Source organism: Falco cherrug, chromosome 8 (genome assembly GCF_023634085.1).
Source record: "Falco cherrug isolate bFalChe1 chromosome 8, bFalChe1.pri, whole genome shotgun sequence".
NCBI lineage: Eukaryota > Metazoa > Chordata > Aves > Falconiformes > Falconidae > Falco > Falco cherrug.
The window spans coordinates 6,231,253-6,257,582 of record NC_073704.1 but is presented as its reverse complement, the minus strand read 5'-3'; the positions used below and the strand labels follow the sequence as shown (position 1 = coordinate 6,257,582).

The following is a 26,330-nucleotide window of genomic DNA, read 5'->3' as shown; positions in this document are numbered from 1 at the left end:
AAAGGGGTGCTGGAGGAGGCCAGGTGGGCTGGGACAGCTGTAGCCTGGTGTCCCAGCAGCACCCAGGGTGCCATGGGAAGGGGATGGGGGCTGCAGCCACTCCAAGTGCCTGGCCTCCTCTGCACGGGACTCACGGTGTCCCATGAGGACCATGGCTGGGAGGAGAAGGCCAGTGCATCCCGTGTGCTGGGGGAGCTGGAACTGGGAGCGCAAAGCTGGGCTTCAGTGAGGCACAATGGGAAAGGCAGTGAGGAAGGCAGGTGGAGAGCAGGGCCTGTAGAGTGTGTGGACATGTGTCCAAGGTGCCATTTTCTGGGAGAAATGCTGACGAGCAGAGCTTGAAGATCTCTGCCATGGAGTGATGCTGCTGTGCCAATGGCTTGTTGCCAGGCATGACCACATCCACATGCCCCACATCCACACCTGCCACCCCAGATGGGAGAAGCTCCAAGAGGGAAGCAAATCCAAATGTAAGCAGTTTCACTTTGGCAGCAGCACAGCTAAGAAGGAGTTGCCACGAGCCACATTACCCACCACTGCTGGTAGCGATGCTCAGGCAGGTACGCTCTGCTGCCAGAGGAGTGCAGTTTTAGCTGCATGGTGACTCCAGCTCATGCTCTGGACCGTGGCAGAGATGAGCCCAAGGTGATGCTTGCAGGTGTGATTCTGTGGCTGCTGTTCTTGCTGACCAAAGCAAGGGGTGCTGCTCCTCTGTATGGCTCAGCAATGGGAAAGAGAAAAACCCATGAGTTTTCCTGCAGTTTGAAATCTGGGAAGTCCCCTGATTTTAACAGTTCACAGAGATGCTCCTTACAACCTTTCAGTCTTAAATTATCTTACTGCAGAAATCCTTGCTCATCCCCTCCAATATCTGTAACGCAATAAAAGAAAAAGCAGGTTTGTGATAGTAGAGGCTGTGCTTTGATCGTACAGCTTTCCTGCAGACCTGTGCTTAGCAGGAAGATTTGGATATGACAGTTGGATACAAGTAGGAGTCTCAAAGAATGTACAGAAAAAATGAAGAATTTTCCATGAGATAGCGTAATTTATATTGCCTGTCCTTACACAGCAGTAACTGGGTCATTTCACTTTGGGTAGAACCAGGAAGCTTTTATCTGAAAGCTCTTCTGACCCCTAGAAACCTCCATAATCTCCTTTATGGCCTGTTAGTTACGTCCAGGAGAAAACCAACAGAGATAACTTGGGTAAGAAGATCCCATGCACCGCGCAGTGGGATGCATCACTACAGCTTGATGTTCATCACTACAGCTTCTGCTGGGACCTACCCAGGGACTGGCCAGGCCACAGCAACAAGGAGCAAGATGTCCTGCCCAGCCGGAGCAGAGCTGCTGCCGCAGGAGGGCTGGGAGTGCACGCGGGTCAGTGCCTCTGCTGCTGGCGTCTGGCTGGCTGCTCACAAGGACTGCTACCACCACGCAGCTCTAGGATAAGATCTCTGGAAACTCTGGTGTTGTTGTCGGAGAGGGATTTCCAGCCTCTGGCTCCTCCAGAGCTCAGCACCCTGGACAAAGTGATCACTGCCACTTGGCCCACCAGGGCATGGGAGGTCTTGACCACAATGACGGTGCCTTGCAGCACCCATGTCCCAGCTTGGATGGTGACAGATCACACCAAGTCCTGAAGCTGATCCTGATCCACCAAACCCTGATCACTGATTCCAGCAGTGAGGAAGATGAGAGGGGTCAAAGAGCTTGAGCACCGTGCTGGGTCACTCAGCCGGGCTGCTTACCCCTTCCGATGCCCGTGCTGACAATGCCACGCACAGCTCCTGCGTGCGGCAGGGCTGGTATGGCTCCAGGGCGGGCTCTCGATGGGCAAGAGCTCTCAGGCTGCAAAGCCACTGCACGAGGAGGCTCCCGGTGACCAGGGATTAAAAGCCTGGTCCATGGATGTACCTCCCCACCTCGCTGCTTGAGGGTCTCCTTGGGGTGTTTTGAGGAGGGTGCTGTGTTCCAGCATTGGGCTTAAGTCTAGACCAGGTGATGCAGTTTGCAGAGAACAGAGGTGAAGGCAAGGGAGGCAGCAGAGGTCCAGGAAGCAATTTAGGGGCCCATGCCATGGCAGGGGATCTCCCGTACCCCAGGTTGTCCTTGTTGTCCATTAAACACTGATTTCCCCCGTGTCCTCCTGTCCAGAAACGCGGTTTGCCTGGTGCGGGTGTTGCTGGCGGCGGCCCCGGGGGCCGTGCTCCGTTAGGTGCTTTCTAACGCTCTTTTTGCCGCTGTTTCAGGAAAGCTGTTCTAATGTTCTCTCTCCCTCTCCTTGTCCCTTTTCCTAGTCCCCACCAAAAGGTGCCACCATTCCCTACCGCCCAAAGCCCGCCTCCACCCCTGTCATTTTTGCAGGTGGTCAGGTAAGAGCCGACCCGCTTGCAGCCTCCACTGCCAACCTCAGCCTTTTACTGCAGCACCAGCCGCTGCCCGTTAGTGCACTCAGGTTTCTTGCCTTCTGACTTGCATGGTGTCATCCCATCCGTTGCGTGCCACGGCAGCTGGACTGAAAGCTCTTTGCAGAACCACTGGCTGTTTGCAAGCCCGGGCTGACGGCTTAGCTCCTGTGATGGCTGCTGGAGGATAAGGGAAGGGCTAGCCTGGGGAAAGAGGGTGTTAGCTCTGCCGGGCACTCGTGCACCAAGGAAAGGCTGGGGTTTGCTTCTTTAGACCCAAATTCAGTATTTGCCAACAGTTACCGGTGTGAGGGAGAAAATGAGAAAAGCCTCATTGAACAAAATGCCCTCTCACAGCAGCTGCGAGTGTTTATTTTCTGGCATCTCTAGTCCAATTAAAAATAACTTTGTGTAGTTGTGATTGATCTGAGATAGGAAGGGCTTGTCCCAGCCACTCCAGGACTGTGCTGAGCCTCTGTTCAGGGCAGCCCTCGTGGAAGAGTTATAGCCCCATCACTGGTGCTCGGACGGTTTGGGATGCTGCTTCCCCTGAAAGCCCCGTAACCTCTGCTGCACAGCCGGGCTCAGCTGCGCCAGCGGGAGAGCCTGCATCACATTGCCTTCAATGACGTTGCAGTGGTTGGTCTGCAGGCTTGCAGTCCCGATGTGGTGTTTCTAGCCACCCTTGGGAAGCACCAGCAGATTTTTTCTTTGTCGGCTAGCCGTAGCACACACGTGCCATGTGAGCTGGCAGTTATTCTGCCAATAAAAATCAGCTCCTGCAGCACATGATTTATGAAACAAGCTGAGGAGGCAGATTTAAGAGGGCATCTGAGCCATTGCTTTTCCCACCTCACCTACTCACCTTGCCTGGTGACCAAGGACCCACCTGTAGATGCCACCATGCCATGGTGTACCAGTATCTAGCAGGAGAGGTACTTTACCAGGAGCTCCAGCGGCCAGGTAGAGCCATCACCATGAAGCTACAGCTAATGCCATCCAGAGCAGCTCCACACGAGTTATTTCATTTCTCCCCAACCATAATAAATAGCAGAAGGACAAACTAAGGATGGGAGCAAAGCCCAAAGCATAGGCTATTTCAGGCAGCATGCTCAATTAGCATGTCTTAGTCATTGCCAGAGTTGGGAGGAGTGTGTCATGTGGCCTGAGCAGCCGTCCTGGAAAAGAGCTTTGAGTCCAGCTGCTTGGTGAACTTATCTTCTCAAAAGGGAGAGTAAGGTGGAGGTAATCTTTCTCCTGTTGGCAAACAGTTGGTGTCTTGCACAGAAGCAACGTCTTAGGAAGAAGCAGCCGTCTCAGAAATGAGAGCTCTTCCCTGCCACCCCTGAGGGACCGTTGGCGAGCCCCTTGGCTCTGCCTCAGGGGTGGCATGGGGCAGGTGGGCAGAGGACAGCAGGTGGCACAGTAGTGCTGTGAGGTGCTTGGGGTGGGCTGAATCTGCAGGAGCTCAGCAGGTTCAGGCAGATGCTGTCAGAGTTGAGTTATATCTGTCCAAGACACCTTCCTGCCCTTCATTAGCTTTTTCTAATCAATTTTTCAAATCAAAAACCAACAACCAAATTAAACTGCCAAGAAAGATAACTTTTCACAGCAGCTTCTGCCACGTCCCCCACAGGCACACTGGTCCCCATCACTCTGGGATGCTAGCAGGCACTGGGACTACCATTCCTGTGCGTGGGGCTTTGCCTCCTTCATCCTCCAGGATTTTGGGGGTTTTCCTCACACAAAGCACTTTGCTGTTTGCAAATGATGTGGCAAATTTGCAGAAGTTCAGAGTTTTGGATTTTTTTTATTTTCTTTTTCTTGGCTATCTTTACTCTCCCTTTTTAAAGTGTTATCCATCTCTTTTGCCATTTCTTTCAGAATCATCTGAATGTGTGAACCAGTGAGATACGTTTTGCTAGTTGGTTAAGTTCTAAATATCGGGCTCTCTAGCGTCTGGCTCTTTACCCACAGTGGTGCTTATTTTCAGGTTATTTACAAAAGAGAAAGGATTGCTACAAATGGTGGGAAAAACACTAAACAATTTGCCTGGCAGACATCTGCATGGATTTGTCATTTCTGGCTAGTGAAAGGCATTGCAGCGCAGGCAGCCTGTCCCTGAGCCCTCTCTGTGCTCGGTGAGACACCAGCACCAGCTGGCTTTCTGCACGGCAATGCCTTTCCCCCCAGCAGAGCACTGGAATATACTGGGCAGATGTAAAGCGTGTTGAGAGTTGTGCACCTGAAAATATGGAGAGACTCACTGCACTGGCTTGCTTTCTAGGATCACGTTTAGGCGTGAAGGGCAGTGGTGATGTTACCGTGCATCCGCTCCACAGATAATGCTGGTTTGATGCATATCTTTTGTACAGCCAAGCCCAACCTTATATTCCTGCTCCATGCAATTCTGGCACCTTTAAAAAGCTGTTTCTTTCCTTTTGGAAAAGCCAAACTGAGCCCAAGCCCTTGAAGTTAGGTAGCTCAGCGTGCTCCAGGTCTGATCAGAGGTGTTGACCTCCCTCCCTCCCCAAGGACTCACTGCCCCGGGGAATTTAATGTGGCATGGGGCGGGGGGGACGACGGGGACTTTTCCCTTGGGCTAGCCAGGGAGGTGCACCAAGCAAGCGCTTGCTGCATGGAAAGTGCTTCCCTCATCCCCTCCAGCCTCAAAAGGGAGCTGGTTAAGCCAAAATTCAAAATCCTGCCCCACACCCCCCCTTTCACCAGCAGCAGAGCGAGGGGAGAGGTGTGCCGGAGTCACGGCGCTTAGCTCCCCGTGCTCCGTTATGTGGGGGGTAGCATGGGGTCCCGGGCAGGGCAGGGTGGGGGCTGAGCTCCTTTTTAGCCCCTGCATTGACAGCATTTACCCCCCGTCAGGCAGAAAGGAGCAAAGCCCGGGGACGGCGGTCCCAGCGGAGGCATGGGGCTTTGCTGCCTTCTCCTGCCGGCCCTAGTAACGTCTGTTTTTTTCTTTTGCAGGCCTATACAATTCAGGGACAATACGCTATTCCACACCCGGATGTGAGTTTTACCCTAATTTTTCTTATACCCTTCTATGTCACCTGCATGCTACTGCTAATTCACATAATATTAATATTAGACAATAATATTAATAGCATATTTTCAAAGTAACTGGCCGTGTGTAGTATCTGTAATACCTTGAATAGCCTTTTAACCTATTAGCTCTAAACTTTATGACTTCTGAGGACTTGGCCTGATGCTAAATTGTTTGCATTTCTCAGTGCTATCCCTTTGTTCTGAGAGAAGCTATACTGTATGCATTTTGTGCCTCAAAATGATCAAAAGAAGCAAAAAAAGAAAAAAAAAGATTTTCCCTTCTATTTCCCCCTTGTCCTTAAGAAGCTGCTAAGCCAAAGGGCTTATTTAGGTGCTGAGTGCCTTGGGGAGGTGGGGAGAGGCCAGAGCTCCAGCGGTGCGTGGTTTCTTGCTTGAAGCCTGGGCAGGGGGACGTGCCTTTTTGGGGGTCCTCCTTCGGGTGACTTGGAAGCAGGCGCTGAGGTTGGGCAAAATGCCACCTGCATCCCGTGGAAGAGCAGAGAGGACGGTCCCCCACCACACAACTGGGTCTCACCTTGGCTCTGTCTTCCCTGCGGGGGCTGGACCCCAGACCGATGGGGTCACCCTGGGTTTGATGGCTGTCTCGTGGATTTGGCTCGCTGTCGCCCGGGGGGGTCGGGGCGCTGCAGGCACGGTCCCTGCTTCGCCTCACACGCCTTGGTGCGGAGAATGGGTGCTGCTCAGACCTGCAGCGCAGATGGGCTTTGCTGATGCTCAGATCTCAGATCCCCCTGCTCGTGCCAGGCTCCCGTGCTTGGGCTGGGTGAGGGAGCCAGAGCATGTTTGTGGGGGGACATCTAGGGAACATCTGCTGGCATGTACGTAGAAGTACCAACAGAAATAGAAACTGAGTCTATTTTAAAGGCTTTCTCTATGAAAAGCAGCAGTGACGCATTGCAATGCCAGCAGCTCCTTGCCGGTAGCAGACAGCTGCTCGGCTTTGGGGGTCGCCACAGCTGACCCGTGCCGGGGAACTCTTGGAAAAAGCTGGGATTTTCTAAATGTGTTCCAGAGGGGATAAAATACCTGGTGAGTCCCATTGCAGAGGCTCCTCTTTGCTGGCACACCTGTGAGCCAGGGCTCTGCAGTGGCGGCTGAGCACAAAGTGCCACTGTGGGGACGTGGCTCAGTTGTCAGTGGTGTGGTGTGGGTGGAAAGCCTTCCCAGCCACCCCACGCGTGGGAGGAGTGTGAGGTAGCTCAGTGTTCCTCTTTCTGATGGGCACGTTGGGTATTAAATCATGGGATTACTTTTTGCATGATTGAGAACAGGGCAAGGCTGTTTGAAACCATGAATGCACACTCCCCTTGGGAACAGCTGGGAGCTGTAGGCTGGATTTTGATCTTAGGAGCAGTGATTTCACCCAGTTTAGTGAAGGCTTTGATTTTCCATGTGATACCAGTATGTATGTACTTTGAACAGGCTGCTGTGACGGTTGCTAAGAAATATTCTTAACTGTGTGCGCTTCACTTTTCCTCCCTAAGTGGTATATAAATAAATACACCAGCGTATTTAGTGAGGGTAGATCAATATATTCTTTGTCCCAGTTTTGCTTTGCAAGTGGTGGTGACAGCTTAGTGTTTTTCTCATTATTATATTCCTCTGATTGACAGGAATAAAATACATTTAATACGTTTGCTGCCTGTGCTCTGCCCTACTCTCAGCACATTTGCTGAGATCTGGAAAAAGTTGTTCATGGGGGGGCCATGCGCCCCATCCTTACTCTCGTAGCTCTCTGGCAAGGATCAGTCGTGTTAAACACTGCTCTGTGCAGAATCCAATCTTGAACGTGATTTTAGGGCACTGCCCTTGCTCTCGCAGGTGTCTGTGTTTAGTGGATGCCTTTTGCAGACCCATGACTGCAGAGCGGGCAGATTTTCATATGTCAAAGCTAAAATGCAAGCTCCTGCCTTGATTTCCTCCCCTGGGGAAAAGAAAAAAAACAGATCAGTGGGAGTTTTTGCTCATGAAGAGCTTCAGCATTGACCCGGTACTTGTGAGTTGTTTGGGATGTGATGTGTAGCTACCTGCCTGCATGAGATTTGCAGTGGAGATGAAAGGATGGCCGTGGCGGCTGGGGGTCAGGGGTCTTTGGGAGTGAAGTCAATGTTGAGCACAGGAAAGCTCCTCAACCAGGGTATGCACCAGGCTGGCAGCTGATGAGGCATAGCCGGGCATTGCTGTGGGTACCTAATGATGCTCAGTGTGGCTGTATGTTGGTCCCAGCGCTGCTGTCCTGCCCAGTCCGGTCCCTCCCAGCAGCACAGGTGGGAGAACTCACCTCTGGTCTGCGGGGAAAACCAGAGTTTGAAGAAATGCTCCCAGGGGTTTGCTTTCAGCTTTTTCCAGGGAACAGGAGAGGAGGTGTTTCGTGCACCACAAGCACTCACGTAGCAGCTTTCACTTGAACACCTAGGCGTAGCCATCCTCTCCTCTTGTAGGCTTTTTTGTTGCTGTTATTATGGGTGTTTGCTAAATACCGCTATCCAAACCATGTCTTAAAATTGTGCTAGATCAGTGTTAGAAAGGATTTTGGTGGTTCCTCTGACAGGGGGTGGGGAACCTACCCTAGGGCATGGTTGGAGCCCGAGGGGCTCTGCCTTCCTGGCACTCCTCTGCAGTGCCAGGAAAGAAGCAGGAGGTTTCATCTGGAGTTCTGCCAGTGGGACAAGTTGTAACAAAGAGCTCTGCCAACAGGGTGCACCTGGGTATAATTTGATAGAAAACAGGATAATTCTTAAATTAAAAGGCAGCAGATGCTGATGTCAGCCTGGCCTGGGTGCTGGCGAGGTTATGGAGCAGATCACCCTGACCGCTACGGCACGTGCAGCACGGCCGGGGATCGGTCCCAGCCAGCACGGGGTTATGAAAGGTGGGTGCTGCTTGGCATCCTGATCCCCTTCTGTGACAAGGTGACCTGCCGAGTGGGTGAGGGAAAGGCTGTGGGTGGCGTCTGCCCCGGCCTCAGCAAAGCCGTTGACACGTCTCCCCCAGCACGTCCCACAGCGTGTCCAGAGCCGGGCAGGGGGCTGGGAAGGGGCTGGGGCACAAGGTTGATGGGGGGGCTGGGGGCACTGGGGGGGGGGTCAGCCTGGAGAGGGGGTGGCTCAGGGGGGCCCTGATCGCTCCCTGCAGCTGCCTGACAGGGGCTGTGGGCAGGGGGGGTCGGCCCCTTCTCCCAGGGAACGAGCGACAGGACAAGGGGAAACGGCCTCGAGTTGCGCCAGGGGAGGTTTAGGTTGGGTGTGAGGGAACATTTCTCCACCGAAAGGGCGGTGAAGCCCTGGGACAGGCTGCCCAGGGAGGTGGTGGGGTCACCATCCCTGGAGGGGTTTAAAAAATATGTAGCTGTGGTGCTTGGGGACATGGTTCAGTGGTGGGCTTGGCAGTGCTGGGTTAATGGTTGGACTCGGTGATCTCAAAGGTCTTTTCCAACCTAAATGACTCCATGATTCTATCCAGAATCATGTTATGACAGCTTTTCATATGGTGTCTGTCCCTGCTACCTGCAGGAGCGGTGGCGTGCCTGGTCCTATCCGCAGCTGCCTGTGTTTTGGCAGGAACCCACCGCAGCACACCTTGGGCTTATTTTCCATGCGCCCAGGAGAGGTGTGCCCGCACCTCTTCTCGTGGGGTGACAGACTTCTCCCCTGAACTGGCGGAGGCTGGGAGTCCTCACGCCTCTGCCAGGCAGGGCTCCCTCAGGACCTTTCCGGGGAGTTGCAGGTGTTCCCTCTCCCCACTGCCTCCCTCCAGCCTCTCCTCTGGTGTGCTCAGCCCCCCGGGGCTGCCCTCTCCAGTGCTTCCCCCTCACCGCTGCCAGCCAGACCTCCCTGCTCTCCCTCCCCAGCCACGCTGCAGGAGCAAGGAGGTTTTGAGTACTGTTTCCCCACAAAATGTCAAAATTAAAACTCCCTCGTCAGGGAGGGGATGGGTGCAACAAGCGGTTTGCGTTTGGGGGATGATGCAATCCTGGCAACCCTCTGAGCACCTGTGAAATCATGAGCGGGAGGTGTTAAAGAGCCTCCTTCCTGCTCACTGCTAGACTTCAGCCTGGTTTGTTTTGTTTTCTTTTGGTTTATTGTTGTTTTAGTTTTTGGTTTGGTTTTTTTTTGTTGTTGTTTTTGTGGTTTTTTTTTAATTTGGAGCAGTGAAACAGAGCACAAAATGTATTCCAAATAAACTCCTTGTTATGCAACCGCTTCGTGACGGGGCACGAAAACCTACCCGGCACAACAAGGGATACAAGGATCTGAAATACCTACTGGTCACGGCTGAAGCCCATATTTCCCTGTTCTGCTAAGGGGCCTGTGCTTGTAATGAGCTGACGTTCAGAGCCGCAGTTTGTCCGTCTCCCAGGGGCGCTTCCCACCAGAGGCGCAGCATGAGAGCCTTTGCTGTGGGGATAAGTGGTCACGATGCAGCTCCAGCAGCACAAAGAGGGGTCTTCTGGCTGCTGGCACGTGATGCCCACCAGCCTGGCAGTGCCTTTGGGATGGCTCCTCCACTCTAAAGCTATCCTGAAGCGAGCAGCAGCCTCTGATTGCAGGTTGTGGAGCCCAGCAGGGGAAGGCGATGGCTGAAAGTGCCGCAGGGAGCAGCCCTGCCACTGCTGCAGCAGCCGGCCATGCACTGAGGCAGCCGCTCGCTCGCCGTGAAGGAGCTGAACCGTTTGACGAGGGGCGAAAACTAAGCATGGGCTTCTTGCTGGTATCGTACTTCAGACCTTGACCAAGCACTTCTGCAAAAGATTTGGGCTTTATTGCATTTTACCCAGGCCAAGTCCTTCTGCTAATGTTTTTGCCATGTCTCACCATGGCTTCCTGGTTTGGTTTTTTTGGTTTTGTTTTCTTTTTTTTCCTTCCATTTTAATTTTGTTCTTGATTTTTGGTGTGACTTGTTGTACTCTATGACAATAACCTTCTTAGCTCTAATGTCCCTCCTACCCCTCAGCAGTTGACCAAGCTCCACCAGTTGGCTATGCAGCAAACCCCCTTTACTCCCCTTGGACAGACCACCCCCGCTTTCCCTGGTACGTACCCACACGCCCTTTCTAGATATCCTTCTCTTCTTACCTGTAGAGTTTCTCTCTCTTTCTAAACTCATGCTATTTAATGGAAACAAGCAGGGCAAGTAAAACTGCAGTTGCAATGTCCGTGGGAAAAGGTTATCAGGGAGACTAGACGGATGTTTGGGGGTTATGGTCCTCATGGGTGAGCTCGCAGCCATTAACCGCGCACGCCTGGACTGCTCCTGTGAAGCCACGCTTACCTTGCTCCCAGCTTTGCTGGCTTTCCCAGCAGAAGCGATGAGTGCCAGCCTCCCATCCTTCCCCACCCAGAGGAGGTAGCATCCCCTGCTGTGTGCTGATCTGGACCCTGGTGGGACATCCCCGCTTTCCCAGGGGGACCAGCTCAGTGCCAGCTGGGTGTGTTGCCCCGGCATGCATGGGGAGCGGTGCTGAGCCAGGCAGGACAGCACCCCCATGCCTGGGGGAGCAATGGGAAGGAGCTGCGGCCTTTGGGAGCTGCGTTGAAGGGAGGACAGCCAGCCCTGGCGTGGTGCAGCAGCCTTGTCCCAAGGCTGGCGTTTTCACGGTGACCTGGGAAGCAGATAGAGCGCAGGGGATGGAGATACTTAAAGTACCTTTGTTTACTTGATGGTCAAAGTGCCGGTTGGAAATGCCTTTTCTGACAGTATGTTCATCATATTTTGAGCTTCCTAGATGAAGTGACATTGCTTATCTCCTCGAAGGCAAAAGCATTAAACCTGTTTCTTCTTTGCTCTTCAGGAGAAAAGCTGCCCTTACATTCCTCCGAAGAAGCTCAAAATCTGATGGGCCAGTCATCAGGTAAAACACAAAGCTACAGGGAAATAAGCAGGCTTCTGTTGAAATATATTTCCTAAATAGGACTGTGCCATTGTTGTGCTCTTAGATAAATTGTGGTACTTGTGCAGAAGACGGCAGGTTTTCTTGGTGGGCAGGGAGAGGCCAGGCAGCACCGTGCCTGCCTTTCTCCTGTGTACAGCATGTCAAAAGAAAAGTGCCTGGAGTTTATTGCCTAATTTTTTGATGTTTGCGTGTAACTGCCATCTGTGTAACAGAAAGACATCAGAGTTATCACCTTATTTAATTTAATTTTGCATAAACTTTGCTTAGAAACAGTAGGAAAATGCCTGTGGGAACAGAAATGGCATGCAATTTTAGCCATCTAAGCCATTCAAGGTGAGCTGCTTTTTTAGTGGGACAGGACCCCGAGGAGCCGAAGCATGGCTGTAATCTTGGAGAAATTTTGATGTCCAATGTCCCGCACATTCATCCGTATGTGCTGAACGTGCTTGTCTCTTAGAACCTACCATTGCTTAGAGGAGTTATCCTGAGACCTGGTGGCTCACAGGCGATGTGAGCCAGACCTGATGTGAGCCAGACCTCCCCTGGGCGCAGCTGGGGCACGTGCATGCTCTGGGGGCAGGCAGGGTGCATCCCGTGCATGCCTCTAAAGAGCCTGGGGACATTGCCTAACTATGAAAGCAAACGTAGCCCTAGTAAATAGACCCCACAAGACCACAGCAAATGTAGATTTCATGATAGTGACCTGCACAGCCTTGTTTTCTCTGCATGCCCTGCTTTGCCCTTTGATCACCCCAGGCACTAATCCTGCCCTGAGCACCCCACCCCACCCCCCAGTACATCGGTGGGGACTGCATGTGCATATCAAAGAGGAAGGATGTGGTGTGCTAAAATAAACAATCCCCAGGTAATGGAGAAGGACTTGTGATGCAGGGGTGGTGCGGTACCACGGCACTGTGGGCCCCAAGGGCTTCTAGCAGCACCCTTGGCATCTGAGTGTGGGGTAGGGGACACTATCTATGAGTCTGAGGAGCCTACCTTGCATTTCCAAAGACCTTGGAGTGCCTCAATGCTCCTCTGAGCCCATCCCCAGTGCTCTGCTCCCTTCAGGAGACGTTTTCTGCCATACCCAGGCTGCTACGGAGCTGAACCTTGTAACTCATGGTCAAGAGACAGGGACACCCACACCCAGAGGGACACATCGTTGTCTTAGCTGCAGTCCACCTTGCCCAGAACTGTGAGGAGGCTCGGTGTGAAAGATGGTCCAGGGCTGGAGAAGCGTGTCTTCCAGTGCAGGGTGCTATGAAGTCATTGTTAAGCATTGCCCGCTGTGTAAAGGCTGGGCAGGAGCTGTTTTGTGCAGGCTTTGGCGTTAGTGCACCTGGCACGGGTGAAGGAGGGCATAGAGCCGCCGAGTGGAGGATCTGCATCTCCACCTCCTGCATTTCCCCTCCACTGTGCGCTCCCAAGTGAAAAATGTGGTAAAGAGACCTCCTGCAAGCAGATGCCTGCATGGTGTACCCAGGCATCATGTCTCTGTAAGGGAGTTACAGCTCAGAAGCTGCATTTGGGAAAGCGCAGGAATCATGCATGAGCGCACTGAAGATACCCAGGATTCTCCTTTCTAGAGGGGTGATGCTGAAATGGGATTGCAACGTAAAGCTTCATTTCAGTATTTTAGAAATTTTGCTTTGACAGCGCTGGTACCCAGACAGACATCAGTTCAGACCTGCTGGGTTTTAAAACCTATGCGGCTGTTGCCGGCAAAACTGGATGGGAGCTCCTCTTCCTCAGCGCAGAGGGCCTCGATGGAAATGCAGTCCAGCAAAACTTGACCATTGCTTGCAGTAGCTGCGCAGCACAATTAAGGTAGTGGCATATTGCCGTGTGGCATGAGGAATTCGGTGCTGCTGCTGTCTTGTGTTGTAGCAGCCCAGCACTTCCAGTCTCTTTGTGCTTCTCTGCTCTGTACCTCCTTACTCCCCTCTTTCCTTGGATACAGACCTTGCAGTCTTCCATCCTCTCACACACGCTGCTTTTAAAAACCTTCATCAGTAGTTTATATCATGCGGGTGAGGGTTTTTTTGCAGTCGCTGCAAATTCCTGTGAGCCACCAGACAGCTTGTCTCTTGCAGATTTGACACAGGACATCCCTGCTTCAGTGTTGAGGTGATTTCATAAGGAATCCTGTGGGAGAGGCAGGGTTTGACCTGGCCTAGGAGCATTACGGCATGCTGTCCTCCTGCCTCTGGGGTGCACACACAGGGCAGCCTGTGGCTCCAGCCTTTCCCACTGCGGAGAGTGCTCTCCCCTGACTCAGGAGAGGCTGGGGGAAGCGTATTGCTGCCTTTGCTCCTTGCCATGTAATTCTGTAGGGAAGCAGGCTCTAACTCTTCATACAGTTCACCTTGCTTTCCCTCGGGAGTAAGAGGGATCATCGGTCCTGGGTCCAGCTAGCGTGCACGTCTTAGCAGTTTGGATTAGCTTCAGTGTGCAAATCTGTGGGGCTTTAACTTGCAAAGGACTTTGCAGGCAGCCCTCTACTAGTGATGCCGGATCCCCCGGGAAGCCGGATTTGGGGCACCAAGCTGCTGCCGTAACCGAGCGGCTGTGCCGCTGTGTCCAGGGAGGGCTGAGAGGGTGTGTGGACAGCCCTCCCCGTGGCAGGCTGCCTGCCTCTGGGGCTGGGTTTCCTAGCCGGCAGGCTGTCTGCTGCTGTGTTGAGGAGGACCTCGTGGGAAAGTGCTTTTCCCGCCTCTCTCTGGTGATGCTGCAACCTTACACGATAACGCACCCTCCTCTGAAGGCATTCCCAGTGGGAAGACGGAAGGCGGGAAGTGAGGCAGTCATGGGGCAGCACCTGCGAGGCCAGCTCGAGGGATGCAGGGGAAGGTGGCACCCACCTCCAGCAGAGTCAGGTAGCAACCATCTTCCTCCTCCTTGTACCAAAGTGTGTGATCCCCTTCCCCTCCCAGCCCTGGAGCAGGACGCAGCCTTTGCAGTGTTGACTGTTGCAGGAAAGCAGTGGAGCTCCGCCGCGCTGCCTCTGCAAGCTATAACCATTTTCCCTTGCATATGTCCAGGTTTGGATGCCAGTCCCCCGGCCAGTACTCATGAACTCACCATTCCCAATGATGTAAGTAAATCCAAGTGCTTCCTCAGCATGTGTGTGTGTGCGCGTGTGTTTACACATAGATATACATGTCTTTGTGTGTGTGTGTGTATGTGTGTATATATATATATATATAAATAAGCTGCAGGCACATGACTTTGTTAATTATGATTAGAGATGCCCCTTCACCAGGTTCACTAATGCCCTGTGCAGTCTGTTGGGGATCAGCCTGTAGCATAAAGCGCCTGTTGGACTACACCCCGTCGGTAGCTTTCCTAGGCATAATCCCCCTTAATGGTCCTTTTCCCTTTCCAAGTGAACTCAGTGCTCATGAAACATGCCCAGTTGACAGCACTGGGAAGGGGAGCGAGCTCCCGAGCCAGCCCTGATTAAACCACAATTGCTTAATCTAGCACGGGCAGATCTGAGATGATGTTTCAGCTCAAGCGTAGTTACTGGGGGGTGGGGCGGGGCGAGTTGAAGAGGAGGTAAGTAAATAATTTTTCTGATGCCACAGAGTGCCACACAAGCGTCTGAAGGATGGTGCGTCTCATCTTAGTACTGGTGGCAGGCAGCTTTTGGGTCTTACGGATGGAGGCATTGTGGGAAAGTGGATGTTGGACTGGGATATTCACTGGAAGGAGGCTGGAGTCATGCTGGGCATGGAGCAGTGTGAGGAGAGTGCGTGGGGATGCTCAGGTGGGAGGAGGAGGGATGGAGAGCCCAACACAGCTGGCACCTGAATCCATGGGTCTCACTTGCTTCTGGACTGGCCCGTGGGTCTCTGTGGGTTAACTAGCCTGCGCTCAAATCAGGATCGGGGCAAATGGTGACATGGCTTCCAGTCTCTGTCCCCATCTGGATCACATGTAAGCATCTTCAGCCCGTCCTCATCAGGAGTTTCTGGATCGGGTCTGGCAGCTGTCGCTACTTCTTCCTGCTGTTCACCAACACAAGACAGTGCAAGGGAAGAGCAGCAACCTGGCTGCAGCTGCTGGGCACCTCTGCTCCTCCAGGATGTGTACCCAGGCCTCCTTCCACCTGAGAAACATGGCAGTGAAACAGCTTCCAAGCATCTGCTGGCTGAAACCCTTGGAGATGCTTTGCCCCAGGGCTGAGCACTGTGGGAAGGCTATGCAGAGGAGCCTGTGGGATACAGCAGCAGGGCTGATCCTGGATCTGTTTCTGTCCATCCAGCAAGGATCCCCCTTGAGAGGCTGCAAGGAGCTTTGCAAGTGCTCCTTAGGTTGCAACAGTCATGTCTGTCAAGCATGGGGGACCATAGCCCTGGCAGCAATGAGGGTATCTTCAGGAACATCAAATACCCTTGCAAAAGGGCCCACATGGGAGAAAAAGATGCCAAGAGACCTCCCACAGGACCCAGGAGCACTCGGAGCATTCGCTCACCAGAAGCCCAGCTCTCATCAGACCTGCACAGCACTGAACATCATCACCTGCATCCCTCTGCCCACTGAAAAATGCCTCCTTAGCTCTGCCTCCTGTTGTTTTGAAGGATTTTGAACACTCCCTGTCACCTTCCCTGGAAGTGGAGGACAGGTTTGGGTTTCTTAAAGCAAAGGGTCTACAGGTGTGGTTTAGTGGTGTAGATCAGCTTGGGGTTGTGCTGCAGTTCAAGGAAATCTGATGATACTCATCTTGTTTCTCCTCTGACTGTCAGGAGAAACCTGAATGCTGTTCAGCTTGGCTGTTGCTGAACTTGTGTCTAGTCTGGCTCCTCAGGTCTCCCCAGCAGGTTCCCATCTGTAAGGGATTTTCATTTGCTGTAGCATCTCTGAGTTACTTCTGCGTCGTGAAGACCAGAATGGGCAGCTGTTGGGCCAAACACCCCACTGCAGCCCCTGAGATAGTTGATACCCTTCCAGCACTGCAGTGGGGTTTATATTCAGGTCCATATGGGACAAACCACTAAGGTAGCCCCATGATCTGACAAAAGGGCCGGTGAACATTTGGAGGAGTAGTTGTCTGCACTTCTACAGTGACAGAAACCCAGCAGCTCTCAAGATGGATGTCCCACGTATAATATTCCCAGGTGCGACCTTGGTAAAGAGCTCAAATGCTGATGGCCAAGAGAAGCATGCAGAAACACTGCATGCCTGTGTTGGTAAAGTGGACATCTCAGTATGTGCTACCAAGCTGCGGAGGTGCTTGAGGGAACCATAGTTTGATGCACAAATGAGCAAGAGCAAAGATGAAGACTGTTGAAGTTCAAGCCATTGAGGACCATTGAGGAAAGTCAAGGGGCAGGTAGCTGAGGAAATTCAAACCTCCAGCTGGCTCTGATTTTTTCACAAGCGTGTGAAAGACATGTTTTGAAGTAGGATTCTCTTCCTCTGCTGGTGCCACAGCCACACGGTGCTCTCCTGTCAGTGGTGTGCGTGCTGGAGAGCCCTTGTGTTGCCCCAGAAGAGCTGAAGGGAGTATCAGAGGCAGTGAGGATGTCCCAGCAGGGTAGAAGAATTGTGGGATGGGGTGAGCAATGCAAAGCTATCAGTGGTGTGTGGCTGCACCAGCTGAGGAGGGGCTCTTGGGGTTGGGCTGTCCCCGGGGAAGGCAGTGGGCTTGTTTTCTTCTGGTAATGCACCCTGTATGGCCACCGTCAGGTCTGCTTGATTGGCAAGGGGATGAGTGCAGAGCACAGTCTGAAATGTGACTAACTCCCATCCTTGCAAAACGTTGACCAATTATTAGACCATGAAAATTATTATTACCGAAATGAGCCGGTATAACACCTCGGCCTTCTTGAAGCCCTCTGAGATGCTGGGCATTGTGTGTGGATAATTGAAATTTGCCCCCGAGGAGCAGAGCGAGGCAGGCTGCTGGACTTGCCCTGGGAGGACCATGCTCACATGCAGGTGGGATTCACCCCGGGGCTGGCTGTCTCCTGTTTTCATGAGCATTAAGGTCACTCGCGCCCCAGGGCAGAGGGAGGAAGGCTTCTGGCCAGCGCCGTGCGGTTGTGCTCATGTCTGGTGACTGCCAGAGCTGCCGCTTCTCAGACGTTCCCCCCGTGCTTTTTTTCTAGCTAATAGGCTGCATAATTGGACGCCAAGGGACCAAAATCAATGAAATTCGGCAGATGTCGGGAGCGCAGATCAAAATCGCCAACGCCACGGAAGGGTCATCGGAGCGCCAAATTACCATCACAGGAACCCCTGCAAACATCAGCCTCGCGCAGTACCTCATCAACGCCAGGTGAGACCCCCCCGCCGACCTCCGCCGCCTCCTGCCACGGCCGAACCCATCCTGCCAGCGTGGTGGGAGCAGCGCTCGCTCCCGGCACCACGGGCCAGGAGGGGCTTCCTGAGGCCAGCTGGGACGGATGGTGGCTTGCTGAGACCTCTGAGCGGGGACCAGATGTCACCAGCGGGACCTCTCCCCGCACCTGGCACTTTGGCTGGGGACTGGGAGCTGCTTCGCTGCCGGCGGAGCGGCCACGGGTTGCGCCGGTCGTCTGCCCACCCACCACTCTTGCTCAAGGATTTTGGTCGTGGGTGGGAAAAATCGCCGCCATCTTTCCCTGCGGATGAGGCAGGGGACAGGGACGGGGACAGAGCTGAGCCGGTGGTGGGGAGGCATCACTTGGGACCTGCTCGCTGGGATCCCAGCATCGCTTACTGCCACCTCGAGCCTCTTCCGTGTGCTTCCAGGCCTCCCAAAGGCTTTCCTCCATCCAATGAAAATAATCAGTCCAATAAACACGAGACATGGGAACGGCCTGATTGCTTCCTTTTCATGCTCAAAAGCTTGGTGCAGCAGGACTTTGCAGGGGCCAAGGGTTCCCAACACCACCTCCAGCTGGGGGGTGATGCTGCCTGTGCTGTGAGGGGCCGGGGGTCTGGCAGGGGGCTGCGAGGGGATTGTATGGGAGGGGTGCGTAGCTGGAGAGCAGTTGGTGACCAGTTTTGTGCTGGCAGTGAGCCGTGTCCGGGGTGCTCACACAGACCTGTTTGCGTCTACGGACTTGTGGATGGGGAGTTTAAGGGGAGACAGGGCCTTCCACTGGCTTTGCGCCTGCTTGGCCCAGCTGTGCGAGCTAAGGCCACTCGCCCATCCGTGCCCTCCGCTGCGGGCAGAGTCGGTGCCGTGCCAACCCGCCGCCAGCCCAGGATGTGCGCGGCTGCAGGAGGCTGCCAGCAGGGTCCTGAGGATGGGGGGCTGTCAGTGGCGACTCTGACGTTCGTTGGGGTGTTGGCTGGGAGAACCGGTGAGGTCTGTATGTTCTTTCTCCTCCTTCCACCCAACCCACCTCAGCCCCTACCTGAAACAGACCTCCACCATCCCCCCCTGCCCCCCTGTCCCGCTGCCCACACCCATGGCACCTCTCCAGCCACTCAGGAGAGGGATGGGGCCGGCCGCACGGCCGAGTGGCTTTCCCTGCAGCTCCTTGCCAATCCCCCCCACCTCTTGAGACAAGAGAGAGAAAGAAAAGAAAAACAAGCGGCTCTGTTACGGAAAGGGCTGGCTGAGCTGCCGCCTATGCTGTGGCAGAGATCACCTGGCAGGGGCAGGATGGAGCATAGCTCAGCCTCTCCCATAGTTTGAAAAACCAGAGCAAAACGAAGAAGCTGGGGGAGCTGGGACAGCTGCCTGTCCTCCATGGGAGGGATGCTGGTGCAAGTGAAGCCGTGTGCTGGGATGTCTCCTGCCAGCACCCCTGGTGGGTGGCACCTCTGCCACAACGCAGTGCTAGGGACAGGCATTACCTGGCAGCAGTGAGGAGAGGGGAAGGCAGCTGGCCATCGAGCTGACTTTGTGCTTCAGCCCCCCTTGCCCTCCACGGGGACCTCCAAGCCCCATGCACTCAAGCCACCCAGTGATGCTCTGCCTCCCGTCTGAGCGGGGTGTAGGCAAGAGGAGGAGCGCTGCCCCGCAGGGTCTTCGTTTTCTTTTCTGCTCCAGTTATTAAGCGCTTGTTTTTGTCTCCCCCCCTACCCCTCTCTCTGCCCCTGTCTATTCTAGGCTGACGTCTGAGGTCACTGGAATGGGCGCACTCTAATTTCCACCCACCATCCTCCACTCCGCACCACCCGACCCTCTCCAGCCACCGGCACTCCACCCAGCCTGTACTGCCTGTACATTTACCGTCTTCCCTTTGCCTCCACAGATACTCTTTTCTTTACTAACGAATATATATATATATATATAAATACACACGCATATGCACACACTGGAACGTTGCATTATGAACTCCTAACTGTGCTCCTGAGGCTGCTCCCAAACTCTTTGGTTATGGTCCTTGTTTTCAGCGTATGGTGTTATTACTTCATCTGCTTTTTGGGGGGGCGGGGAGGGGGGGTTGGTTTTTTTCCGCTGGCAAGACTTCAGAAGATGATGGGGTCTCTAGTGTCAGTCTAGTGTAGCTACTTACACATTTGAGTTGACGTTGGCGGTACTTGCTGTAGCCTATGGACATGTGACACCACCCAGAGCTGTGTGTGCTTCAGGGTACTTACTTTTCTCACCCTTCTTCCTTTGATGTTCCCTCTTCGCTTTGCTTGTCCTGGCTCACCTTTGCGACCTCGCATCCCTGCCCTCAGGGTAAGGTGTGGTTTTCACCCTGTGTTATTTGGGAAGCAGGATGTGCGGGAGGCAAGCCAACGTGCAGGCACGGGTTCACCCACAGACTTCTCTCTTTGCAACATGGCAGGGTCCAGACAAGCCATTTTTCATACTAAACAGAGGGAATCACACACACAGGTACACACAAACAGTCCTCTTTTTTAACTAATGAGCAACTGGAAGTGGGAAGAATTCAGCTGTACAGGATTCACACCCCCAGGGGCCTTTGCAAGCACTCTTTTGACAATCCCCACGAGCAAAACCTTTGGACGATAGCTCAGGAAGCTCTGTGAGCCGGCTGTGTTTGTCGCTGTTTGTGTTCAATAAATGTCTGTGCAGCTCTGCTACCGATGGGCTCCGACTGTTCTTCTCCTGGGTTGCCCCACCATCTCCAGCCCCATCCTTCCCTCTGCCTCTTTCTGCACCTTTTTAGCTGCTTGGAGGGAAGGCGGGGGTTGTATACCAAACTTCATTATTATTATTATTATTATTATTATTATTTATTACTACTACTACTATTATTATTATTATTACTATCGTCATTATGACCATCATCATAATTTTATTTTATTGAGAGAAGGTCCCCATCAGTGATGCACTTCCTGAGTGATTGTAAGCTTTCTTTTTTTCAAAAGGGAGGGTATTTGGCTTGCATAATGCTGTGCTTTTCCTGAAGATTAATTTACAAGTTACAGTATAACAACAAACATCTCTCACTGCCCCCTTGTCTGGACGGATCTGCCATGTCTGTGCCCCACACCCTTCCCCAAGACCCTCTATGCCCAGTCCTGTCTTCTGCTTCCAGCCTTTACTCCTCTCTCCTCTCTCTCAAACAGGGAAACAAATATATTTTCCATCTGTTAATTTCCTACTGTACAAAAAGTATGGTTACATGGTTTTTCTGTATTGCAAATGAGGGGATCATGACGCACCATGTCCCCAGGCAGCAAAAGCAGCGACACAATATATTTTTGCACCATGCCACATGGGAAATATATTGTTTTTCCAGGTGAGCCCCAAGACTTCATGGCTTTCCCTCTCTTCCTCCCCTCATGCCGGCAGGCACCGCTGGCAGCTCCCTTCCCTTCTCCTGCCAGGACACTGGACCGATGCTGCTGTCACCAGTGCTGACAGCTCAGCACTCACACAGGGCTGCGGTGGGGACCCCAGCTGATGCCACCGCATCAGTGGAGCCAGGGATGGGCAGGGGGTTATGGGCCCCAGCACCAGCACAGGGACTGATGCAGCTGCTCGGTGGCTGGCAGGGATGATAGCATGGTTCAGAGAGGGTGAAGGGAGGGAGTGTGCTTGAGCAAGACAGTATGTGCCTGCTATCTGTGTGCATCAGGCAGCATCGTCACCTCCCCTTAGAGGTCTATTCTAGCCTAGGAGCCCACTACTGGCAAAGCTCCAGCAAGGTGGAAGGAGCTGCCAGCCTAGATGTTGTAAAACCCATGCGTGCTCAGCTCTCTGGAGCATTCCAAGCCTCTGCATTTAAAGGCACTTCCAGCTTCTTCATAAGATGCTTTGCTGCCCGTTCTTAACACTTTGCTCAGCTCTCCCTGGCAGCTTGGATTCAGGTGTGCCTCTCAAGATCAAACATGCTCAAGAGCATCCCCATATTCCCCATCCAGGGGAGCACAGATGCTTTGGGGAGTGCCACGAGGGCTCAGGTGGAGCCAGTAACCTCCCCTGGTAGCAGCCCCGACTCGTATTTGTGCTGATTCTGGAGGAGGGAGGGAGCCCAGGCACCACATGCTGCCTCCCCCAAGCTGCTGGCTGGCCAGAGCAAGCACAGAGCCGCTCGCCAGGTTGGTAAGTCAGCCGTGAGCAACCGGCATGCCTCATCTTCTCCTGTTCCTCACTCTGGTCTAGCCCAAGTATTTTTCCTGTTAAAAGAACAAAATACCTTTGTGTGAGACCCAGCATGAAAAGAACCACCCACCGGCATGCTGGAGCCACCTCGTGGGCTGGGTGGTGAGCTGGGGTATGTGCTAGCCAGCAGAAGCTCTGCATCCCCCTGTCACCACCCTCCAAGCAAAGCGATGGCAGCCAGTGGCTTGGGGCGATACCCTCCTCGGAGAGGGATGGTGCATGGAGGGACCAGCCCATCCTGCCATGGCTTAGCTCTCCTGTCGGGCTGTAGCACAAGTCAAAGCATGAGCAGGTCTTGCAGGCGATAGAGGCACATGAAAAGCAAACCGAGGTGTGTGGCAGGAGCAGCCTGACTCTTCTTGTGCCACTTTCTTGGCATGCGGGAGCACTTCAAAACGCTGGCACACAGGGCACAGTCAGAAATCAGCAGTAGCATCACATTGACCAAGGCTGAGAAACATCTTAAGCCAATGTGTTTGTGGCGTTCGTGTATCTGTCAGGCACTTATGCTCTGAGTTCCTCAGGCATATTAAGACAGGGGACCTTAATAGCAAGCTAACTGCAATGAATTTGGAAATGGCTTTGCACAGGGACCTGCGGTTTCTGCAGATCGTGTCTGCCCTGAATTTCTTCGCTGCATGTGCTGTGCTCCCCATGCTATTCCCCACCTCTGCTGAGACAGCGCTGCCCAAAATAGCAAATGCCAGATTGGGTCTGCCAGATGCAACTGAGCTCAGAGGCTACTAGAGAGGAGGAGCAGGCTGCAGCAATACCTCTACACCCACCCCCATGCCAGTGAACCCGCAGATAACATCCACCATCCCAGCCCACTGCAATGTCTGTCACCCGGTGAGACTGCGCCTCCTGGTAGAGCCACCACAGGAATCTGTGGTGAAGGAGAGGAGCTCAGATACGGGCATCATCGCTCTGGCATCAGGCGGGTGTCCGAGCTGTTGTGTCAAGTCGCATGCAGCAGCAGGGACTTGCTCATGGGAGCAGCCTGGGGAGCAGTATGCGGGGCTGCCACCTTATAGGAGTGCTGCGTCCTTGAAGCATCAGCTCTGCGTGGAGCAGCGGGAGAGTCTGGCAAATCTTCTAGCACCTAGATAAAAAGCATTGCTGCTCAGGATGTGGTTTTTAAGGACTGTCGCTGAAATGTGCCGTCCCAGGGGTCAGAGCGTAGGGCTGGGTTTTACCTTCTCCCCGTGGCATCTCAGCTCGCGTTATCTGAACAATGTCTGCTTGCGTCATCGTTAAATCTCGAGGTCTTGCCATGGGACTTCAGGAGGCAAAAGAAGCTTGATGTACCAAACTGCTCACAATTCCCTTTTTTGCTCTGATACAGGATGCATTTTTGGTTTAGCTTTGTGGAGACTATTTGTAACAGAAAAAGCCACTTGAGCAACTCTAGCTGGGAAATGCCAGCCCTCCTGCAAATGAAGCTGGAGGTTTCTCAAACCAGGCATGCAAAAAATGATAAATCTATACTAAGCCCCTACAAAGCAAATGCTTATTCTTCTTCCATTGCTCAGGAATCCCCTCCTCAGTGGAGGGGGAGATACAGCCAAGCTGTGGAAGGGAGTGGGAAGGAGCTGAGCCTTTTGCTGTAGGGCTGGGGAGAGAGGAGCCTGTGGAAAGCACCAGGTGGGATCCTGCAGGAGAGGGCACAGTGAAGGATGCGGTCGTACTGGCGTGGCTGAGGCATCTCTCCTTCTGACATTACCTTTGACACTGCGACTTTTCTTCAGGGTTGCATTTCCCAGGTTATTTTTCAAATTGAGAAAAAAAAAAAAAAGGGGGGGAAACAAAACTCCAGTGTTATGTGGGAATCTAGCAGCTTATCCATCATCAGCTGGGCTTGAGCGAGGCCTGGAGAAAGAGGTGTTTAAACAATTGCAGCATCTCCTGGGAACATGTTGGTGACAGTAACGATAAAAACAAAATCACAAGGAATTTATCAAACTCAGCTTTATTTGGTATGGCTCAAAAACAGATTTGCAGTTTTCTTTGGAAGGACCTTCAATGTTTTTTTACTTGTGAGATGTCTTGGGTTTGCATTTTATACGAACTTAAAATGCTCCAATGATGCATCCACAGCCATGCCACTGGGAAAAGTATATGTACATCTCTAATATTGGAGTGAATATTTAATACAAACTGAACGTCCCAGTTAATCAACAGAATAGCTTTAATGCATTGCTTTTCTCTCTCAAAGCAATGCATGTTATCCAGACAGAATGATTCAAGGTTTCTGGAAGTAACCGACTCAGTGTTACTCAGTCAAACACTTTGGCAATGTGTTATTATGTGGGAAACGGTTACTTTGGCAGGAAGATGTTGGTCCAGTGCCTCACCCTGCCCCTGAGTGTGGTGGCTTTCCATCAGAGAGGGGCTGGCTGAGGTCTCCACCCCCCCTCATATCCTTCCCAGGTCATGCTCCTAGATAATTGTTTGGAGTATTCTTATGTGCATTTTTTTCCCTAGACTATATTTGAAAATCTGGTACGTAATGGGTTTGAAAAAAATAGATTGTTTCCCCTGAGGGAAAGTGACTTTCTACCAGGGAGACTCTTTAAATTTAATACTCTCTTTTAGTTGTAAATCAGGGGCGTTTATGTATTCATGCTAGTCACTTTTAATTATGCTAATTTCAAGCTTATGGTCTGTTAGCAAGGGTAATTTCACCCCCGCAGTGCTGGCAGAGGTGGGGTGTCTGGGGGATCGCTCTGTGCTGTGGAAGGGATGGATCCTTAATCTCATTTTCTCCTTGGCCGCAGAGGTGGAAGGATGGTGCAGGCTCGGTGCAAACCCTTTCTGACACCTTTCTCACGCCCTTTGCAGAAGATGAGAGCCCAGTAGCCCACCTCCCTTAGCCCTGCCTGGCTGCAGCCCCCAGCCCCAGGGAGGTGCCCTGGTCCCCGGGCCTGGGGACCCCCCCAGGCTGGTCACTAGGTGTCCCTCTTGGCCAGCTTTCCGCACGCATCCTGCCCTAGCCCAGGCAGCCTTTGGATGTCGGATGCTCCCAGCCTCTGCTCCATCTGGTTGCAGAAGACATGCCATGCTGCTGGACATGAGAAGGGAGTGGTTATTTGTGTCCCTCTCACCGGTGACCAGAGGTGACACTCACCTAGCAGGCAGCTGGCACTGTGTGCCACTGCAGGAAAGGTCCTGGCAGTGATGCCCACTTCACAGAGACACCCTAGCCCATCTAGGCAACTGCGCATAGCTAGCAGCTCCCTCGGCCATGGGTGTCCCCACACTCTCCGGTTATACTGGTTGTGCCAAAGGATGAGGTTGGTGGCACAAGCCCCCACCTTACGCTGGCCCAAGCCCATTTGGTCTCGCTGGCCTGGCATTTTGCAACAGAGGGACAGGGTTTTGCTGGAGAGGTCCTGAGGGTCCCCAGCCCTTGCTGTTCCCAGGGAGGTTGGCGTGTGCATGCGGGGAGCACCGTGCCTCACCCCGTGGCAGGAGCATCTGCAGCTGGTGAGAGCACCGAGCTCAGCGTGGAATGACTTGCAGAAAGGTCATGGTCTCAGTGCAATTCCCCTGCTCCCATGCAGGATATCACAGGGAGCTGGGGCTCTGCTGAGAGGGTTATTTTTGCTTTCCTTTCAAGAAAAGTGCAGCTGCGGATCTTAATCTGCTGTGCTATGCGTCGAGCCCTAGGCCTCCGTCCAAAGGGTAACGTGGCAGTAACTTTCAGGAAGTACTGGATGTACCAGATGTGCAACTCCTTCAACTCCAGATGTGCCGCCCCCCTCCCACTCTGCCTCAGCACAGTTGTCCTGCAAAGAGAAACGAGACACCAGATCGCTCAGAAAGCATCCCACAGATTAAATGTAGCCAAGTGCAAACCCAGGCTGATTCTGGATTCCCACACTCATGTGTAGGCAGTTTAACCGCAGGGATGTCTCTTCCCAGAAATGATGCTCGTGCCGGCTCCGCACATGGGGAGCAAAACCAGCTAGGAGATGAGCAGGATAAAAATGGACCTGCACGAGAAGGCTTCGTTTCTGAGCCTCATGCCGAACCGCAGCCTGTTGCTGATTTAAAACACACGTGCTGTTTCTAGAAGGAACTGCTTTGATCCCAAAAGGGAAAGCTGGGATGTGCATGAGGACTTGAGTATTTGAAGCACTCCTGGAGTGCTGGATTCTGGTCCCCTGCAGGCAGCATCTCAGCAGCACTATTTATTCTGGGAGTAAAGCCTTTGTCTAAGAGCATTTGAGTCTGGACCAAAAAGGGAATGAGTGATGCTTGACTCTGGAGCCTCTCTGAGTTTTGATGCTTCAGATGAGACTCCAAGGCGCGGGATGCTCCAGGGAAGCATGGGCATGATGACGGCAGGCCACCAGCCAGCTGGCAGCGTGGCCAAGCACGAAGAGCTCAGGCAGAGCGGGCTGGAGGGATGGAGCAGTGTT

At 53.1% G+C, this 26,330-nt stretch overlaps 1 protein-coding gene across 33 annotated transcripts in view; it reads left to right on the top strand.

Annotated features, from left to right (window-relative positions):
• Positions 1-26,330, top strand: part of PCBP3 (poly(rC) binding protein 3) — a 73,775-nt gene that overhangs the window by 37,818 nt on the left and 9,627 nt on the right. For 9 of the 33 annotated variants that reach the window (XM_055717875.1, XM_055717874.1, XM_055717879.1 and 6 more), the window contains 6 exons: positions 2,300-2,443; positions 5,390-5,431; positions 10,442-10,520; positions 11,280-11,339; positions 14,423-14,475; positions 17,495-17,664. In XM_055717875.1, the coding sequence (XP_055573850.1) occupies positions 2,300-2,443; positions 5,390-5,431; positions 10,442-10,520; positions 11,280-11,339; positions 14,423-14,475; positions 17,495-17,664 (548 nt within the window). The other 24 variants (XR_003559370.2, XM_027802997.2, XM_027802996.2 and 21 more) reach the window with 24 other exon arrangements.